Genomic DNA, 17,081 nt, shown 5'->3' with positions numbered 1-17,081 from the left:
ATTGAAAGGAACACTGGTACTGAAGCAGGCACTTCATTTGCAAATGTACTTCTTGTAATGCATGAAAATTTGCTAAATGCAAATACCCTTTTTAGCGTCTTCAGCAGAGTACTATTTGCATCATTTTATTCAGAGTCTGAAAATCTACTAAAGATTTGGTTTTAAGGCTGATCTTCTGACATCTGTTGCAAAACTCAGTAAAATTATGGGGTGTAAGATTCACGCAGTAAGACAAATATAAATCAAATTTTTATATCTGTGCCTTACGTTCATTAGGGTGAAACATCCCCATTTAAAAATATGTTATTTGACACAGGTAGTGCTTTCTAATTTGGCATGGCATAAACTACACCTTGTACTTGCTATATTTCTCCACTGACCAGGGGAAAAATGTAAATGACTCATTCAGTTGTACCATTTATATTGGTCATATTAATCTCATAAGTTTTTACAGAAGGTTAAGATAAATCCAAGAATATAAATCTCTGCACATTTCCTTAATTCTTGGTTTTTTTCTAGCTCCCTGAGTACTATATTTAAAAAAAAAGTAGCTTACTTTAGACATTAGAAGTGGGAATGGTTATTTCTCAAATTTTACCAGCTAAGATTGCATCCTTTCAAGGCACTTGGTCTATCCTTTCCCATTTATTAGTGCTATCTGAGAAGGGACATTTGGGGATTTGGAAGGGGATTGTTCTGTGAGTTATTCTGCTTTGTTCATGCTTTGTTTCTTTATGGACACCATTAGAAAAATCCGCATTGCAAAATCGAGCTGCCAAAGTTGGAGAGTTGATCAATGTCCTCCTTTGCCTGATAGTCTGCGGTGCATTTAATGTGGGGTGTCCCTGTGCTGGGTTGTCTCAGGAACACTTCAAAACCCTGCTGCTCACAGTGGTGAGGTAATTCCAACATCACAGGGCAGTACAGAGATGCCCAATCTTTTACTAGCCAGGATTTGATGTTGTTACACAGTCCGCAGGGACAACTGTTACACAGCACAACAGGGACAACTATTCCTTGGACATCATTTGCTCAGACTCTGTATTCAGTTCTACAGTTGGCCATAAATACCAGAGGCTAAAAATCAAACTTTTAGTAAAAGAGAGTAAACAAAAAGCCAAATTATGTTTTCTTTGTCGCCACAAAAACAACAGCTTCTACTGGTTTAGTGGTCCAGGTTGCATAAGCAGAAGTTGCACCTGCACCAGTGCAAAGTGGATTGCAAAGTGCCCATACCCAAACAGAAACTTGTCTGTCAGGCAAGGATACCAAATTACCAATTTCTCTCATGAATAAACAGCAGAGCATTAATATTTCACATCCACTGTTCTCAAACCTGATGTCTTTCTTTGTGTTTTTTCCCCAGAGGAGCTATCTGTGGAAGAGACATTATCCCAGCTTTGTATGGAGCTGCAGGTATTTCCTTCATCAGAACCTGCCCATATGTTTTTCAAGTCTATTTTTCAAGTGCTCTGAGACAGCCCAGTCATGTATCAGAGCAGGGAAAAAGGGAATTTGGTGCCGTCAGAAAGTTTGTTGACTGTTTCTCTTCCACCAACTATTTCACATAACTTTGATTGGTTCCGTATAAAATGTTCCTGTCACTTTTAACAAGTCACCAGCTGGATTGTTCTAACATCCTTCAGTAAGCCTAGCTCTGAGTATCAGGATGACAAAAAAAATTATTTGGGGTAGGTTGCAATTATAGCTTTTCTGCTGACAGGAGAAAAGATACTTTGGCAGGTTGTACAACCATATATTTTCAAATAAAAATACCTAAATATGTTTGGAAGCTCATGGGGGAAAAAAAAGGGATTTTGGCACAGAAGTGACAGAACTACTCTCTTGAACTTGCTTCTGCCAAGTTTATTTCAAGTGAGACAAAGATAAGTCATCAAGAGTGCCAGGAAGAAATGCAAGCACCTGCTGATCACTGGAAAAAGTGTTTTAGAATCAGAGATTTCATATATTTTATTTATCATAGGATCATAGAATCATTAAGTTTGGAAAAGACCTCCAAGATCATGAAGTCCATCCTTTGACTGAATATCAGCCTGCCCAGTAAACCATATAAATAAAGTGCCACTTACTCATTTTTTGAAAAATTCCAGGATTGGTGATTCCACCACTTCCTTGGGGAAGTGAATTTGGTAACAATTAATGGAGGGAAGATGAGTCCAAACCAAATGAGAAGTCCATTTACACTCCTGCTACAAATTGTGAGCTAATCTTTGTCAGCCATGGCTTGAAAACTGCTTCAAATGACAAATTTATTAGTTTTAAGTCCTGACTTGGACACTTTGAAGGAAATGTGATTTCATATAAAATTGACTTAGAGAAGCATAATTTACTGGGCTCATCTCTACTAGATTTAGAAGCTGTTAAGGTTATAGGACAGACAACGCAATCTAGAGTCTCCTCTAGACTAATTTTCAGTGCAGTAAGACTCTCACAATTAGAAATAGCCCCTTCTTTCCTTCCTTCCTTCCTTCCTTCCTGCCTTCCTGCCTTCCTGCCTTCCTTCCTGCCTTCCTGCCTTCCTTCCTCTATGACAAATTCAAATATTTGACAACCAATAAACTAGAAAAATAGCTATCACACACCTAAGATGATTTGCATTAATAATGCATCTCCCTTGAAGACTGAGTCTTCAGTTTATGATGTAAGGAACAGCTTACTGACTTAACAAATGAAAAATTAATGTTGACATACAGCATATAAAATTGGGTGCCATAAATAAAATCATGCCCTGACTCTGCAAAGGGAAATGTTTGGGCAGGATCTTTTGTTTCCCAGTATCCCCCCGGTTTTACCCGTACCAGAATGGATGCTGGAGCTTGCACCATTTTGGACAAGTGATTAAAACAGAACAGCATCCAAACAGTGTAAACACAGTGACAATATCTGTTTTATCCACACACAGATTTTCTCTGCTTCTCTCACACACAGACAATTTGCTTTTAATTGTGGCTTAGTTTGCAGTGTCACCAATCTGCTAACTACCTGCATAATAAAATGTGAAAAATAAGCAGGCTTTCGGCTAGAGTGCAGTCCTAACCAAAAAAAAAATGAAAGACCTGGTGAATAACATGGAGGTAAAATGCAATGTTGGTGTCTCATTAAAGCAATTAGCAAGTTGACAAGTTAAGAGAGCTGGGTTTGTTCTTCCTGGAGAACACTCCAGGGAGAAAATTTAACACCTTCCAGTACCTAAAGGGGGCTACAGGAGAGCTGGAGAGGGACTTTTTACAAGGGTGTTTAGTGTTAGGACAAGTGGGCATGGTGTTAAACTGGCAGAAGGCAGGTTTAGGTTAGATATTAGGTAGAAATTCTTTATGGTGAGGGTGGTGAGACACAGGCACAGGTTGCCCAGAGAAGCTGTGAATGCTCCATCCCTGGGAGTGTTAAAGGCCAGGTTGGATGGGGCTCTGAGCAACCTGGTCTAGTGAAAGATGTCTCTGCATATGGCAGGGAGTTGGAAGAAGATCTTTAACCCAACCCATTCTAGGACTGTATGATTCCATGAAATTGAGAAACCAGGAAGTTTGGTGTGCAGAGACTTTGCTTTCTCATACAACTTTAGCACAGAGCTGGAGGGCAAACAGAGCCCCAGCATGTTCTCGTGTGGGACATGGGCAACAGCACAGCCTGGGCTGTCTGTTTTCATCATGTGCTGAGGACGCAGTGTTTTGGTTTGAGGTTTCTTGTTTGGTTCCCCCTCAGTCAGTCATCTGTATCCTAATGTGACATGGCTGAGAGGGCTCCTTTTGCTAACAGATCCCGGCCATGGCTTATTATTTCAGAGCATTCAGCACCATCTGGTGGATAATTTGGAACCCACATGCTTTGATGTTTTATCCCCCCAGTTACTACACTTGCAGTAAAGTGTCTGCAAAAAATTATCTGTTCCCACTTCTTGCTCTCTAATTGCATAGCTGAGACCCTTTGCTCCAAAATATGTGATTTTAAAGAGGAAAAGAAAATGTCTCACCAGCTTTATTTGGAGTAAAATAACTGAAAATGGTAGCTTTAGTAATAATAGTCCTAAATCAAGAGAAATTTTCCTTGAAAAAATTCAAGAAATTTTCTTGTTGCTGTTGTTCCTAGAAGGACTTAATCTGATTTATGAACTGATTCGTTTTCGTAGTGCTTTTTGATCTCATCATTTCCTTTCTCTCCTCCAGCTGCTGAGCAATCCAGAGAAGATAGCAGAACAGATAAGCAAGGATCTCACCTGGCTTTGCTCTCACCTCCTGGCCCTATGGACCCAGTTCCTAGAGGTGGCAACACTCCATCCAGAAGTCACAGCTTATCTGACTCAGGAACATCACATGCTAAGGGTAATGTTAAGAAGTTAAAAACAAGTTCAGTAATGGTCACCTCCTGATAAACATCGGAGATTTATTTGGATATATATTTCCAATGCAATTCTGCCTCTATGACTATTTACATGGAATGGGGTGAGCATAACAACAGTTGAAGAGGAGGGGAAGAAGAGGTGAAGCCAAGGATTTGAAATTACAGATTTCAATTTCTGGAATAAAGACTGTTGCCTTTGTGTGACCCAAGATCCTATGTAAAATGAGTAGACTTTGAACACCAGGATCAGACACAGAACAGGAGGTGGGTGGGAAGGGGTAAATGTCACCTATACTTGATAGATATCTGTAAATCATAAACACTTGTTTTAAAAAACCCAAACATCACAGTGACTAATAAAAGGAATATGATTTAATCTCTACTGGTTTCACAAAACTAGCGTAAGGAATATGGGTTTGTTTTCTTCACTGTCATATATACAGCTATTTGCCTTTCTCACAGTACAGTGCACACAACAAAATATTAATATTGTTGATGTTGAAATTGCTTCTTGTACCTGGTAATAAAGACGGCACAAAACCACTTGTCATTTGAGCGAATGTTGTCAGATCTGCTTATCTGATTATTTCAGCGAGTGCTCTGTCTTCCATCAGGACGTTCTTGGTTATTGACCAGACACCAGTTCAGCACATCACCTGAGCTGAACTCAAAGTCTGATCTAATCATTAGAGAAGGGACAGTAGAGAAAAGGGCAGGATTCACCTTGCATGCATTAGGAATGTACAATATAGGTATCGACACCTCAGCTTTTTGTTTTACACCTGTCAAAGTCAGTTGAGGTCAGAGTGACCAGGACAAGTCTCCCCTGGAGCTTGCAAAAATAGGGCATAAAATTCAGGAAGAAGTGGCTGAGTGCCTGATGCTGAAACTCCCCTGGGTTGTGTGACAAGGTCTCCCTTGCCTCTGAGGGGACCTGGGTGGCTTTCAGCCAAAGGACTCAACTTTGTATGCTCCCAGCTCCAGCAAGGTGAACCTCAGCCTGTGGTTTGTTCCAGCCTCGACTGATGCCAACTATCTTTTTGACCTCTGTTAAATTACATAACTTTGTATGCTCTGGTTCCTGCCCATATAAACTGGGCGTAATTATACTTTTTCACCTCTGGAAAATGGTTTGAGAGCCCGAGATGAAAAATCCTACTGTTAGGACACAGTCTTTTTGAAGGGATGCTCGTCCTCTGTTCATAAAGGCTGTTTGCTAAAGCACAGCTGGGATTTAGGGAGATGCTGAGATGCTCTGACATATGCTTTTTGCTGCCATTTTCTGTCCCTGTAACAGAGGTCACTTTTACAATTATTATTAGGAATGTGTGGTCTGCAGTTTAACAGCTCAGTACATTTGATTGCATATTATGCTTGATTCATTTAAACTAAAAGCTTATTCCAGGGCAGATGACAGCACTGAATTTTTTATAGCTTATTTCACAGTCTGTGCTCTGCCAGCCACTTCAGATCCATGGCTTTTTTGTAATTGATTATCCAACACTGAACAGATCCAATGTCCATGAAGGGATTAGAAGAGCTCTCAGTTTATAAGTATCATGACATAGGCAGGTGTGTTTCTACTGTGATAGGGCTTATTCTTCTCTGCACTGATATGTAAGGCTTTCTTTGCTGTCGTGGTAGTTTGAGAGTCCCTGTGGATGTTCCCATAGAAGAGATGGTCAATTATGAATTGTTCTAATTTAGTAAGTCATTCCACTACTGCTTTTTGCACAGTGGGAAAGGAATAAATCTTCCCCGCTTTAATACTACAGAGGAAAATGGTAAATTTGACAGCTTTTTAGAAAAGTAGCCAGAGGATGCAGATAACCAAACTTTGACTTATTGTCAAGGGACTCTTCTTACCTCAGAAGTAAGAAGAAGTATTTTGTTGCATATTGCAGCAAAATACGCAACAACACCAGCTGCTTTGTGCTGGACTGGGAAAATGAAACAGAATTGAACTCTTTTTTAATGTCAACACTAAGGAATCTGGTCCTGATAATCACTGCTCAGTTCTTAGACTGATGGCACTTGTCACCCTTCAGCAGATCTTAGGTTTAATTTGTGTGTGTCTCTTTCTCTCTCTCAGGTGAGGAGATTCTCAGAAGCCTTCTTCTACACTGAGCACCAGAAACCTGCTGTGCTCATGTTCCAGGAAGGCCTGTAAGTAACCCATTAACACTCACCTAACTCTGGTATGACTAAAAATTTACTTTAAAGTATTTTGCAATCAATAATGTGGTCTGTTTCTTCAGGGTATGAAGGAGTTTGGTTTGGGAGAGGTCATTGGCTCTGTTTTAGCTCTGTATTTTAAACCTATTGAAATGAATTTCAAAAGTAAGTGACTGATCAGGCAGGCCTCAGAAATAATTAATTTCAAGCTTCATATATATACATTTTATATATATATATATACACACAGATATATACACACATATATAGCAATCTTCAATTAACTTCCTAAACCAAATACACCAGATCCAGCACTTGTACTTTTAATGAGAAATACCTGTTGATAAGCAACAGCATTTACAAATTAGCTTTTTACCATCCCTAATATAGATTTTGGGGTAGGCAGTCATGGGTTGTTTTATTGTTTAGTCCAGCCTTACTCTCTCTAGCAGAAGGGATATTTAAATGTATTTAATTAAATTAAATAAATTAAATGTAGACAGGATCATTAAACAGGCAATGCAAAGCTGTGGATGTTGACTATATGCAGCAGTGAAGGGCAGGAATGGGGAATAGCACCATGTTAGCTGGAGGAAACATGGGTGTGATGTGAGCTCAGGGCTGATAAATAATTGACCAAGAACCAAACATGCAAAACAGACCAGGAAAACAAACATTGCACTGGGCTGCATTCATATGAATATGATCTAAACCATTCCAAGGTAAGTATTTCTTTATGCTGGATGATTCCTACTTGTAACCAAACTGGGAAGTATGAGGAGCCAGTCTTAAAGCTACACCTGGGCAAATCCTGCCTTTGCCTTTCCTGAGTATCATCCAAGTGCTCCACTTGGGTTCATGGGCTAAAACCAGAGTTCAAAGAAAGATGCTCAGATTTGAATTTCTGAGTAATGAAGGTTATGCAGACTATTTGTCACCATGGGCAGACCACATTACCAGTGTGAAAGGGGCTGAGAAAGGCCATAACATCAGGTCCTGTCACAATGATGATTTTTAAGTGACACGTTTGCTTCTGACCTAGTGCAAAGGAGAAAATTGCTTTTCTCAGAGCTGTCATTGGGGACATTAAGGCTGATTCAGTGTTGATGGAAAGGGCCATAACTTCATTAGTGGCTGGGTTGTACAAGGCTGCCTTGCCAAATTAGAGCAACACCATGGCTGCAAGGGCCCAGCTGTTTCACTTGGTTCTCCCATGTCAGGATTTTAGTGAGCTATGTACAAGGAAAACCCCTTGTCAAGATCCTGGGGTGAGGACACAGACACTCATGGCCCTGTTCAAACAAATATAACCCTGCACGGGGGGACGCCTAATTCCATGATGTGATTCTATTTCTCCAGGCAGCCACAGAAGTAGCCCATTTCCTACAGACAAATATAATGTTTTTCTCAGTGATTATCAAGGAGAGTAAGTAAAAAAACCCCAACAAACAAAATAGTTAAAAAATTAATTGGTCTGTGTAGAACATCTGATCTATACAGGCCTTGTGGCAGAGTTACGTTTTCTTTCTGAATTTGCCAGATGATGTAGTTGGAAAAACAGAGTCTTGTCAGAGTATTAATATTGGGAGTGGTAGTAGGGATTATCAATTGGGTCCACACAGTGTCCAGCTGAGAGCAGTGCTCAGTGTAACAGTGTGCTCTACAACCACCTCAAGCAGCAAGGTTTTTCCCCCCGTTTATTTTTTTTCCTTCTTACTGGACAAGAGCTGTTTTTTTGCCTCCCATGCTGTTGTCAGTTTGTGTGAGGCTGTGCACGTATGTACCTGGCAGCATTTGACTGCTTAGGCAGAAGAGGACACACCATTTCCAGTAGGCTGGGTATGGCACAGGTGGAGGCCTCTAGCAGGTGACATACTCACCCTAGATTTTACAGACAAAAATATTCCTCCTCACTCATTTTAATATCAATTATTCATCTTTTTCACAAGGGTAAGTAATAATCAGACAAGGGGTAATGGCTTTAAGATGAAGAACAGATTTGCTTTCAGCTGACTGTCTATGAAAATCTTTTTGCCTTACTCTTTGTATTTCATGTTTTCTCCATTTTTTGAGACAGATGTTTAAATAGGAAAGATCATCAGAAATGAAAATTATTGTATTTATTATAGCCAAACATGTATTCATCTGCCAGTTTAATGTCACATTCACTGAGGAGAGCCAGGTAGAATTTTGAGTGGCCCAAATGATGGAAACAGATGAGGGGCACAAAAAAAGCCATAGAGGGTCTTTTTACTAGGACATGTAGTGATAGGACAAGGAGGAATGGCTTCTAACTGAAAGAGAGTAGATTTAGATTAGATATTAGAAAGAATTTTTTTTTTCTGTGAAGGTGGTGGGGGTCTGGAATGGGTTGTTCAGAAATGTTGTGGCTGCCCCATCCCTGGAAATGTTCAAGGACAGGTTGAGCAACCTGGTTTGGTGGAAGGTGTCCCTGCCCATGTCAGGGGAGTTAGAACTAAATGATCTTGAAGGTCCTTTCAAACTCAAACCATTCTGTGATTCTATGACTCTGCCAAGAGACAGTGGCTGAATTAATGTGCCTTAGCTCTTCCAGATTAGTACATGTGTAAGATACCGCAGTGCTCTGAGGTCTGGTACAAGTGAGATAGAGGACTTACCATGCATCCTTCTTGGCTTTTCTCCTTCCTGTACTGCACAACCAAAGTTTTGATTATTGCCTCCTGCATCTGGGTTTTGAAACCCTGACCACAGCCAGAGTGACAGAGCTCATTTCCTGACCAGAAACCAGCTGAGTGATCCAGTCCCAGCCATCAGCTGAGACCCTTGGGAGGACAGCAATGGGCTATGGCAGATAACAGGAGCCTGTGGCAGTGGGATGTGGAATAATTTCAAAAACGCTGAGATTTTTCAGGAAGGGATTGTGCAAGTTGTAGGTATTTCTAACTGAGAGATGGAAACCTTCTAGACTGCTCGGTACCCCCCATCATACAAAACCGCTTCCCTCTCCTTTTAAACACATTGGCTGTCCTCTGCCTGCATATCTGGGCTTGCAGGAGTAGTGGAGAAACAGCACAGTAACTACTCAACCACTCAATTTGTTTTGTACTTTGCTGCCAGGATCCAAAGCCACGCACAGATTTCTACGGAAATTCGTAATTCGGATTATTTCACCAGCATGCCCCCGCTGCCAGCAGAATGCCTGGACATCGATGGGGACTGGAATACGCTGCCAGTTATCTTTGAAGATAGGTACACAGACATACCTTGCACAGGTGAGTGAAACACCACAGGGCACAGCTTCACGAGACAGCTTGAGCTGAGAGAGGTACTTCCCCAGCTCAGGATAAGTGATCTCACATCGCTTGGGCTCATGAGCTCAGAAGAAAGTGGGACCCCTTAAGTAACACAGCTGAATTTTAGTGTTTTCCCTAACAGCAGAGTATTTCTTTCACATTTTTCATCTTTAAATTAAGCTGGTTTTTTTTAAGAGCTGGAGGGAAAAATCAGATCTCTTGGATTTTTGCTACAGTACTAATTTAAAGGAAAAACACTAGACTGATATCCCCAGTATGACATCTAGTGGTAAGAAATCTCAGAACAAAACCCCACAATTTCAATGTAAAGCTCCACACTCCCCTGAAAGGCAGCATTGCCTTCCAAAAAATATTTTGCCCTTCAAGTATTCAAATCAAACTTTTAATTAAGAAATTATTTAGTTCCAGAGCTACTTAGTAAAACCTCGTAGCCCTTACTAGCTTATTCTTTTCACTCAACCATTAAGATTATCAAGGAAGTAATATGTATTAATATTATAGGTGTCCATAGTTTAGTGAATATAGCCTGTGATACAAAATCTTCACTCTTCCACAGTTATTCTACTGCCTAAATTTTGACAATGCTCATCAAAGGTATTTAAATTATTAAACCAAGTATTAAACTGATTCAAAGTAAGAGCTATACTATGAACAATATTGAATGACACCAGGGGTACAGAGAAGTATCTATTTTGTTTTGCTTACCTATGCTCTAAAAATTAGCAGTATAGGTACAGTTATACCAAGCAAAGTTTATTTATTAATATTGTTTTCTTTGCCCTAACTATAACTGCTCAGTGAGTGTAATTCTAGTTAAATGCACTCTGGCATGTACATTTGTAATATGCCTTTAATGAATATATAAATTTTATAATATAAATGTATAGAATAATATTTTAGACTTTAAATCCCTTTTTAAAATCTCACAATTCTTTGGGGTGATTTGTTGTATTCTTATAGATAATACTACTATCTTTCTTTCTTTCTTTCTTTCTTTCTTTCTTCCTTCCTTCCTTCCTTCCTTCCTTCCTTCCTTCCTTCCTTCCTTCCTTTTTCTTCCTTCCTTCCTTTTTCTTCCTTTCTTCCTTTTTCTTTCTTTCTTTTTCTTTCTTTCTTTCTTTCTTTCTTTCTTTCTTTTTCTTTCTTTCTTTCTTTCTTTTTCTTTCTTTCTTTCTTTTTCTTTCTTTCTTTCTTTCTTTCTTTCTTTCTTTTTCTTTCTTTCTTTCTCTTTCCTTCTTTCTTTCTTCCTTCCTTTCTTTCTTCCTTCCTTCCTTTCTTCCTTCCTTCCTTCCTTCCTTCCTTTTTCTTTCTTTCTTTCTTTCTTTCTTTCTTTCTTTCTTTCTTTCAGATCAGCATTTGGAAGTTTTCCCAGATTTTGAGGTTCCTTCAAATACTCAAATGGATGTAACACAGGAAAATGAAGACTGTGCATCAGATGATGCCACTGCAGTAATGAAAGGAGATTTTGGGAAAGACACTCTGCTAATACATACAGACAGGATAAACAGGAATCCCTCATGCCTACACAGCAGTACTGAAGCTGCTGCTAAAGGTTTAAACCAGCACTCCACATCTCAGGTATGTACAGCAAACAAAGAAGGCCAAAGGAAACCTGAAAATATTTTTGTTTCAAGAGAGGAAACTATTTCTGACTCAGAGCCAGGCAATACAGAACACATGTCAGAAGACTTGAAAACATCCAAGGAAGTTTTTTTAAAAGATAATAGACTTGGGGCAGATATTACCTGTGGAGGCATGGAACCCAGCAATAAGGACTCTCACAAAAGCGAGCCTGTGTTAATTGTCAGTGCTCAGTATGATTGTGGAGCATGTGGAACTGATGGCTTGGAAGACAGGACTGAAGTACATGAACTAGATGAATTTGGTCATCCTGAAACTAATTTCACTTCATCTGAGGTTGGACTGAATGAATTGACCAGTCTTGGAAAACCAGAGGATGCAGACACCAAGGCTCATCTCCCTGTTTTGAAAGCTTTGCCTTCACACAGCTGTGAAGTGAAAGCAGTGACAAAGGAGCAACGGGGTGAGGAGAGTGAAGAATTTACCCTGATGTCAGGGGTCATAAAAAGATCTTCCTCTATAATATCTGATTCAGGCATTGAAAGTGAACCAAGCTCAGTGGCATGGTCTGATGCTCGTAGCCGGGCCCTGGAGCTGCCCAGTGACCGAGAGATCCTGCACCACCTGGTCCGGAGGCACGCCATCCACCGAAATTCCTTGGAAGGTGGACACACAGAAAGCAACACCAGCTTGCCCAGTGGTATCCAAGCGTCGCTCACATCCATCAGCTCTTTGCCCTTTGAGGAAGAGGAGAGGGAAGTGGAGCTTACCAAACTGACGAAATCTGTCTCAGCTCCTCAGATCAGTAGCCCAGAAGAGCCCACGGAGGAGGTGGATATATCAAAACACATTGAAGCCACCCCAGGAGATTCAGATCAAAACTTAAGAAGCTGCATGGAAACAGAGGATAGAGATGGAAAAATAATCATGGACTTTTCTGAGTGTCGAATCACTACTCAAAGTGGAAAAATAGAACCAAGAAGACATCCCAAACCCCTCCTCAAACACAGTAACAGTAACACTGAGTTACAAGGGGTGGAAGAGAAAGGTTTTCCAGAGACTTGCTGTAGTCTGGAAAATACAGGACCACCCATTTGTCCGAAGCAGCTGCAAGATAATGTCTCTGAGTGCCTGTCACTGGAGAGCAATGGTGAGTGCAGCTTAAAAACACCAAGGGCTTATAATTACTTGGACAAAAATATAGATAAGGTTGATACATGCATTGAGGATCCAAAGGATAAACTTAAGCCGGACAGTTCAAAAATACCACAGGGCTCCTCCAATAGTAGAATTTCAGGAGAGGAGAGTTTTTCACGAAGCATAAAGGTGGTACCAGATTTTTGCTATCCTGTTAAAGCTCCTTCAGAAACCTCCATTGAATTTGGCTCACTGCGAGGAGAACGTGGCAGCTCTCTCACTGATGAGAGCCCAGCAGTGTATGCAGAAATGCAGGGGTTGCAAGAAATTGAGCTCAATGACTCACCTGCCTCAGCAGACCCTGTGGCAGGGTCCCACCAGGCTGAACGTCCTCAGGAGCCCAACAGCCAAGAGAATAAACTTGTAGCGAATGGCACCGGGTTTCCTTTGGCCACGACAGAGGGAGTAGCCCTGGAAAGCAGAAAGGCTGCTGATGTGGTTAATCTGTCCGTCTCTTGCACAGCCACCTGTCTTCCCTTTTCTTCCGTGCTCAAAGAGACCCCTGCCATGGCGGGCTCCTCGGCAAAGCAGGCTGCGTTCCCCATCACACGCCAGCCTCTGGGCTCATTTGGAGTTGTCTGTTCTAATTCAAATGAGATGGATGAAGAGACCAACGAAAGGATGCTGAAGTAAGAATGACTAATTACTTCATTAATGTAATAGTAATGCCAAGAGACCCTGAAACAGTTCAGGACCCTAATGCACTAGGCATACAGGAGGCTTGCATTTGAGACAGGTGCCTGAGGAATTTCAGTATAAATAATACAAACAGACAAATGATTCATATAGAATGAATAATCTAAATAGACAGGAAGGATTAAAACACAGAGAGACCAAGATTGCCAAAGATATTAGGTCCTTAATTCTCATGACTAGCAGTGGGATTTAGGTGTCTAAATAATCTTTGAGACCTGACCCTCCTTCATGTAATCAAGACTATCCATACCAGAGTATCGATCCCAGATAGTCAGTTCACTGTGGCAATGTTACAGACTCTTTTTCTCTTCTGCTTTAATAGCTACACTCTGTAGCTACACTATGAAATGGGGAGTTCAGATTGGCTGGTATGTCTCAACTTCACCTTCTCAAACTGGAAAAATGGGAGAATTGGAACCATGAATAGCTGGAGAAGAGGCATTATTTTTGTTTCTTGCTTCATTGCTCAATGTGAAAGTGCCACATCATGACCTTGATGTCACAGGGGCCCATTTCACAGATTGGCACTCTAGCACTTATATTTTTCCATTATAGTTTGGTGTCTCTGCTGTGCTGAGGAAAAACAGTAGCACTGAAATTTCTCAACCCATTCAGCTGCCCAAAATGTTGTCTGCCTGCATGAACACTCATTTTCAACCCAAGATTTTATTTTTATTCTTTTGAAAGAAGCCTGAAAATTTTTTTATACACCATGCTTAATTCCTGGCAAATCTAAGCACAGAATTTGTTTCTTCTTTGTGAAACAGAACATTTGAGCATGTATTCATGCACATGACTCCAAGGCTTCCAGATTCATGTTCAAAAGCTATTTTTTTCATTCTTGTGTCCCTTAAAATTTGTTGGGCTGATGTAAGCGATTTCTCACCATTGGACTTGAGTATCTTAGAGGTCTTTTCCAACCTTAATGAGTCTATGATTGTATCAAGTGGCCTTAAGATATCCCCAAGCTTTAAAGGTTATATCTCCTGAGCTGGTCATCCCAGTTTTCTACTTTATTCTACACTTACATTGTGATTATTAATTCGTAAATTATCTGGATAAGTTTTACTAAGTCAAAAAGCCACTGAAGAGTTTGGCATCTGCAGCTAGAGAATGCTTTAGGGTGAATTCAGGTGTCAAATTTTAGACCTTTGGTAGGAACGTTGTTACCTTAATTCTTTCAGCATTGGGGTGCTCTTCTAAATGCTACTAAATGTTTTCAAAAGAAACCAAAACCAAATAACCCCAAAAATACCTACCATATGAGGTGCATCCTTTAGCTCTAGCTTGAGGAAGGGGGAGAACACCTTCTACCTCACTATAAGTGAATCTGGTGGTGGCAAAATTATACATTTTGCATTTCAGTACCTTTAAGGCCAATCATATTGTCAAGAGGCAAAATTGCTAATTCTGTATCTCAGTCTAATTTTATGAGCTACCAGAAAATTACTTTTTGCTACTCTTTCATTCCTCTGGCAAGGGCGAGTTGATAATGCACTTTAGTTCTTCTCTATATGTAGCCAAATTACTCAAAAACAGAGTTTCTTCTCTTCATTCTGGCATCTCTCAGTCCTAATAGATAAGGAACTGCATCCAGGTGTCTACTTGAAAGCTTAAGACATAATTTCTTGCAAAGAAAAGCCTCTTCATTTCTAGTTTGAAGGTTTGTTGCTGAACACCCAGTTCTATTGTGATTAATTAATGTATTCTCCAGTTTTTATCAGGCCAAAGAAAAATTTAAAAAAGAAATGAAGATTGAAGGATTTCTGTACAGTGACTTATCTGTACTAGCTTCTGATATCCCATATTTTCCACCAGAGGAAGAGGAAGAAAATTTGGAAGATGGAATTCACCTGGTTGTCTGTGTCCATGGATTGGATGGTAAGGCCAGGAAGAATTGCTGTTTGTAAGTCATTTTTGTGTAAATTAAAAAAAAAAAAACAAAAAACCAAACAGATGTTCATCAAGTATGAAAGAATGGAGAATCTAAGTATTTGTTTTAGCTAAGTATTTATTCCTTATGATATTCAGTCCATTGTAATAAAAGATCTAGGGGAATATTAAATATTTTTGCTAATACATTGGTTCCTGCTACCTATTTTTAGTTTTTGGTTTTGTTTTTTTTTTCTTTTTAAACAGAAATCTACACCAAAGCACATCAGCCCTACCATGTACAGGGAGAGTGCATTACAGTAATTCCTCTTGTCTTTCCACGGATGCTTGATTGTTTTGCAGTATGTCCCCAGGAGAAAAATGTTACTTAAATCCCCAAAACACTGTTATAGATTAGATAGTGGCTGACTTTAGAAAGTGAGAGAATAAAAATCATTCTTCACTCCAGAGGAAGCAGATCCTGGGATGTTTTTATGTATATGCTTTCTAAGCAGGAAATGGTTATGTTAAATGTGAACTCTCTCTTGACAAATTAATTTATATCAGTTAGAAAGGTGTAGATGTTGACACTGAAACTACGGAGAAGAAGTGATAGAGGCTCTGAAATCTCAAAAATAAAGAAAAACGCTGGCTTCAGCAAGGACTGTTTGCCATTGAATATCCCAGCGGCAGGAACACCCTTCTCGTGAGGTGGTGGTACCTCCTTCACCAACAAAATATTTCAGAAGACTTTGGAATTTCCAAGTACAGAATGAGGCATCTCTCAAAGTATTAGGAATCTGACAGTATTTCAGCACCACCTCTGATTGTGAATACATGAGATGGGCTACTCTGCATCTCAAGGCACAGCCCTATACCTAGCACAGGTACTGAGGTGTCCCTGCGGGCCTCACCTCAGCTTGTCTTTTTTTCTTACCTCTGCTGTTCAGCAAATAGAGGACAGATTTATTCTGGACCTGATCTTTGCTCTTTCTTCCCCAATATTTATGCAGTCCCCCATAGCAGCAGGTGAGGTCTAGCCCACCTGGGGCAGGCTGTGGGAATTCCTGTTCTTTTGCTGTTTCAATGCATGAACCTGAGGTGTGATAACCTTCTTAGCAGCACTTAGCAAGAGCTCCGTGGTGTCAAGGTTATTGTGTTAAATTGACTCTATGTTGGTTGTTTTTCTGTTGAATTTCATCTTATAAAGTACCATTTGTTCCTAGGCAACAGTGCAGATCTGCGGCTGGTAAAGACTTTTATAGAACTGGGACTTCCTGGTGGAAAACTGGACTTCCTAATGTCTGAAAGAAATCAGGTAGTACAGAGCTAATTTCTGTCTTCCTTTAGATTACTGAAATAGTGCCTTCAGCAAAAGCCTTTTCACCAGCCGAGTGAAACAAAAGCGCTGGGGAATTCAGGGCGTTTTATGTAGTATTTAATGCAAAGGCCTGGTTCTATTCCTGTCTAACTTGATAGGGTGTTCAAACCTATTGGAAAATATTCCTGGCATTAAAGTCAAAGGCAATGACATTAGCAGTAATAGGACTAGACCTAAGAGGAAGAAAATGGATTTATCCTGCCAGTTTGCAAACTTGGCAGCCTGGTGCCTCTGCAACACAGCACCAACAGAAAGCAGAAAGTTTAGTGATGCTAAATTTTCCAGAGGATGTGGAATATCCAGCAGGTGTTGTCAGCTCCCTTTGCTGCATCAGCCATTGTTTCTCCTGTTGCAGTGTTTATGGGATTTATTTCCTTGAATGATAAACAAATGTCTTCCAGAAAAATTGATTACTGACCTAGACAGAGAAACAGAAATGAATCCTGTGCTTTGCTTGGCAGTGGAGCTGTATTTATGACCAAAGGCCTAACTTTATGCACAAGATAAGGATTTCCATTGTGCAG

General features: G+C 40.2%; 1 protein-coding gene across 9 annotated transcripts in view; it reads left to right on the top strand.

The window, feature by feature from the left end:
• FAM135B (family with sequence similarity 135 member B) overlaps positions 1 to 17,081 on the top strand; it is a 272,998-nt gene that overhangs the window by 245,546 nt on the left and 10,371 nt on the right. For 7 of the 9 annotated variants that reach the window (XM_048286585.1, XM_048286583.1, XM_048286590.1 and 4 more), the window contains 7 exons: positions 1,367 to 1,416; positions 4,185 to 4,340; positions 6,452 to 6,525; positions 9,634 to 9,788; positions 11,179 to 13,237; positions 15,019 to 15,185; positions 16,403 to 16,494. In XM_048286585.1, coding sequence (XP_048142542.1) covers positions 1,367 to 1,416; positions 4,185 to 4,340; positions 6,452 to 6,525; positions 9,634 to 9,788; positions 11,179 to 13,237; positions 15,019 to 15,185; positions 16,403 to 16,494 — 2,753 coding nt within the window. The remainder of the gene's footprint in view (positions 1 to 1,366; positions 1,417 to 4,184; positions 4,341 to 6,451; positions 6,526 to 9,633; positions 9,789 to 11,178; positions 13,238 to 15,018; positions 15,186 to 16,402; positions 16,495 to 17,081) is intronic. The other 2 variants (XM_048286591.1, XM_048286592.1) reach the window with 2 other exon arrangements.

The sequence above is a fragment of the Corvus hawaiiensis genome, chromosome 26 (genome assembly GCF_020740725.1).
Source record: "Corvus hawaiiensis isolate bCorHaw1 chromosome 26, bCorHaw1.pri.cur, whole genome shotgun sequence".
NCBI lineage: Eukaryota > Metazoa > Chordata > Aves > Passeriformes > Corvidae > Corvus > Corvus hawaiiensis.
Note: the sequence above shows the minus strand (reverse complement) of the source record. Positions and strands in the feature narration are given on the sequence as shown.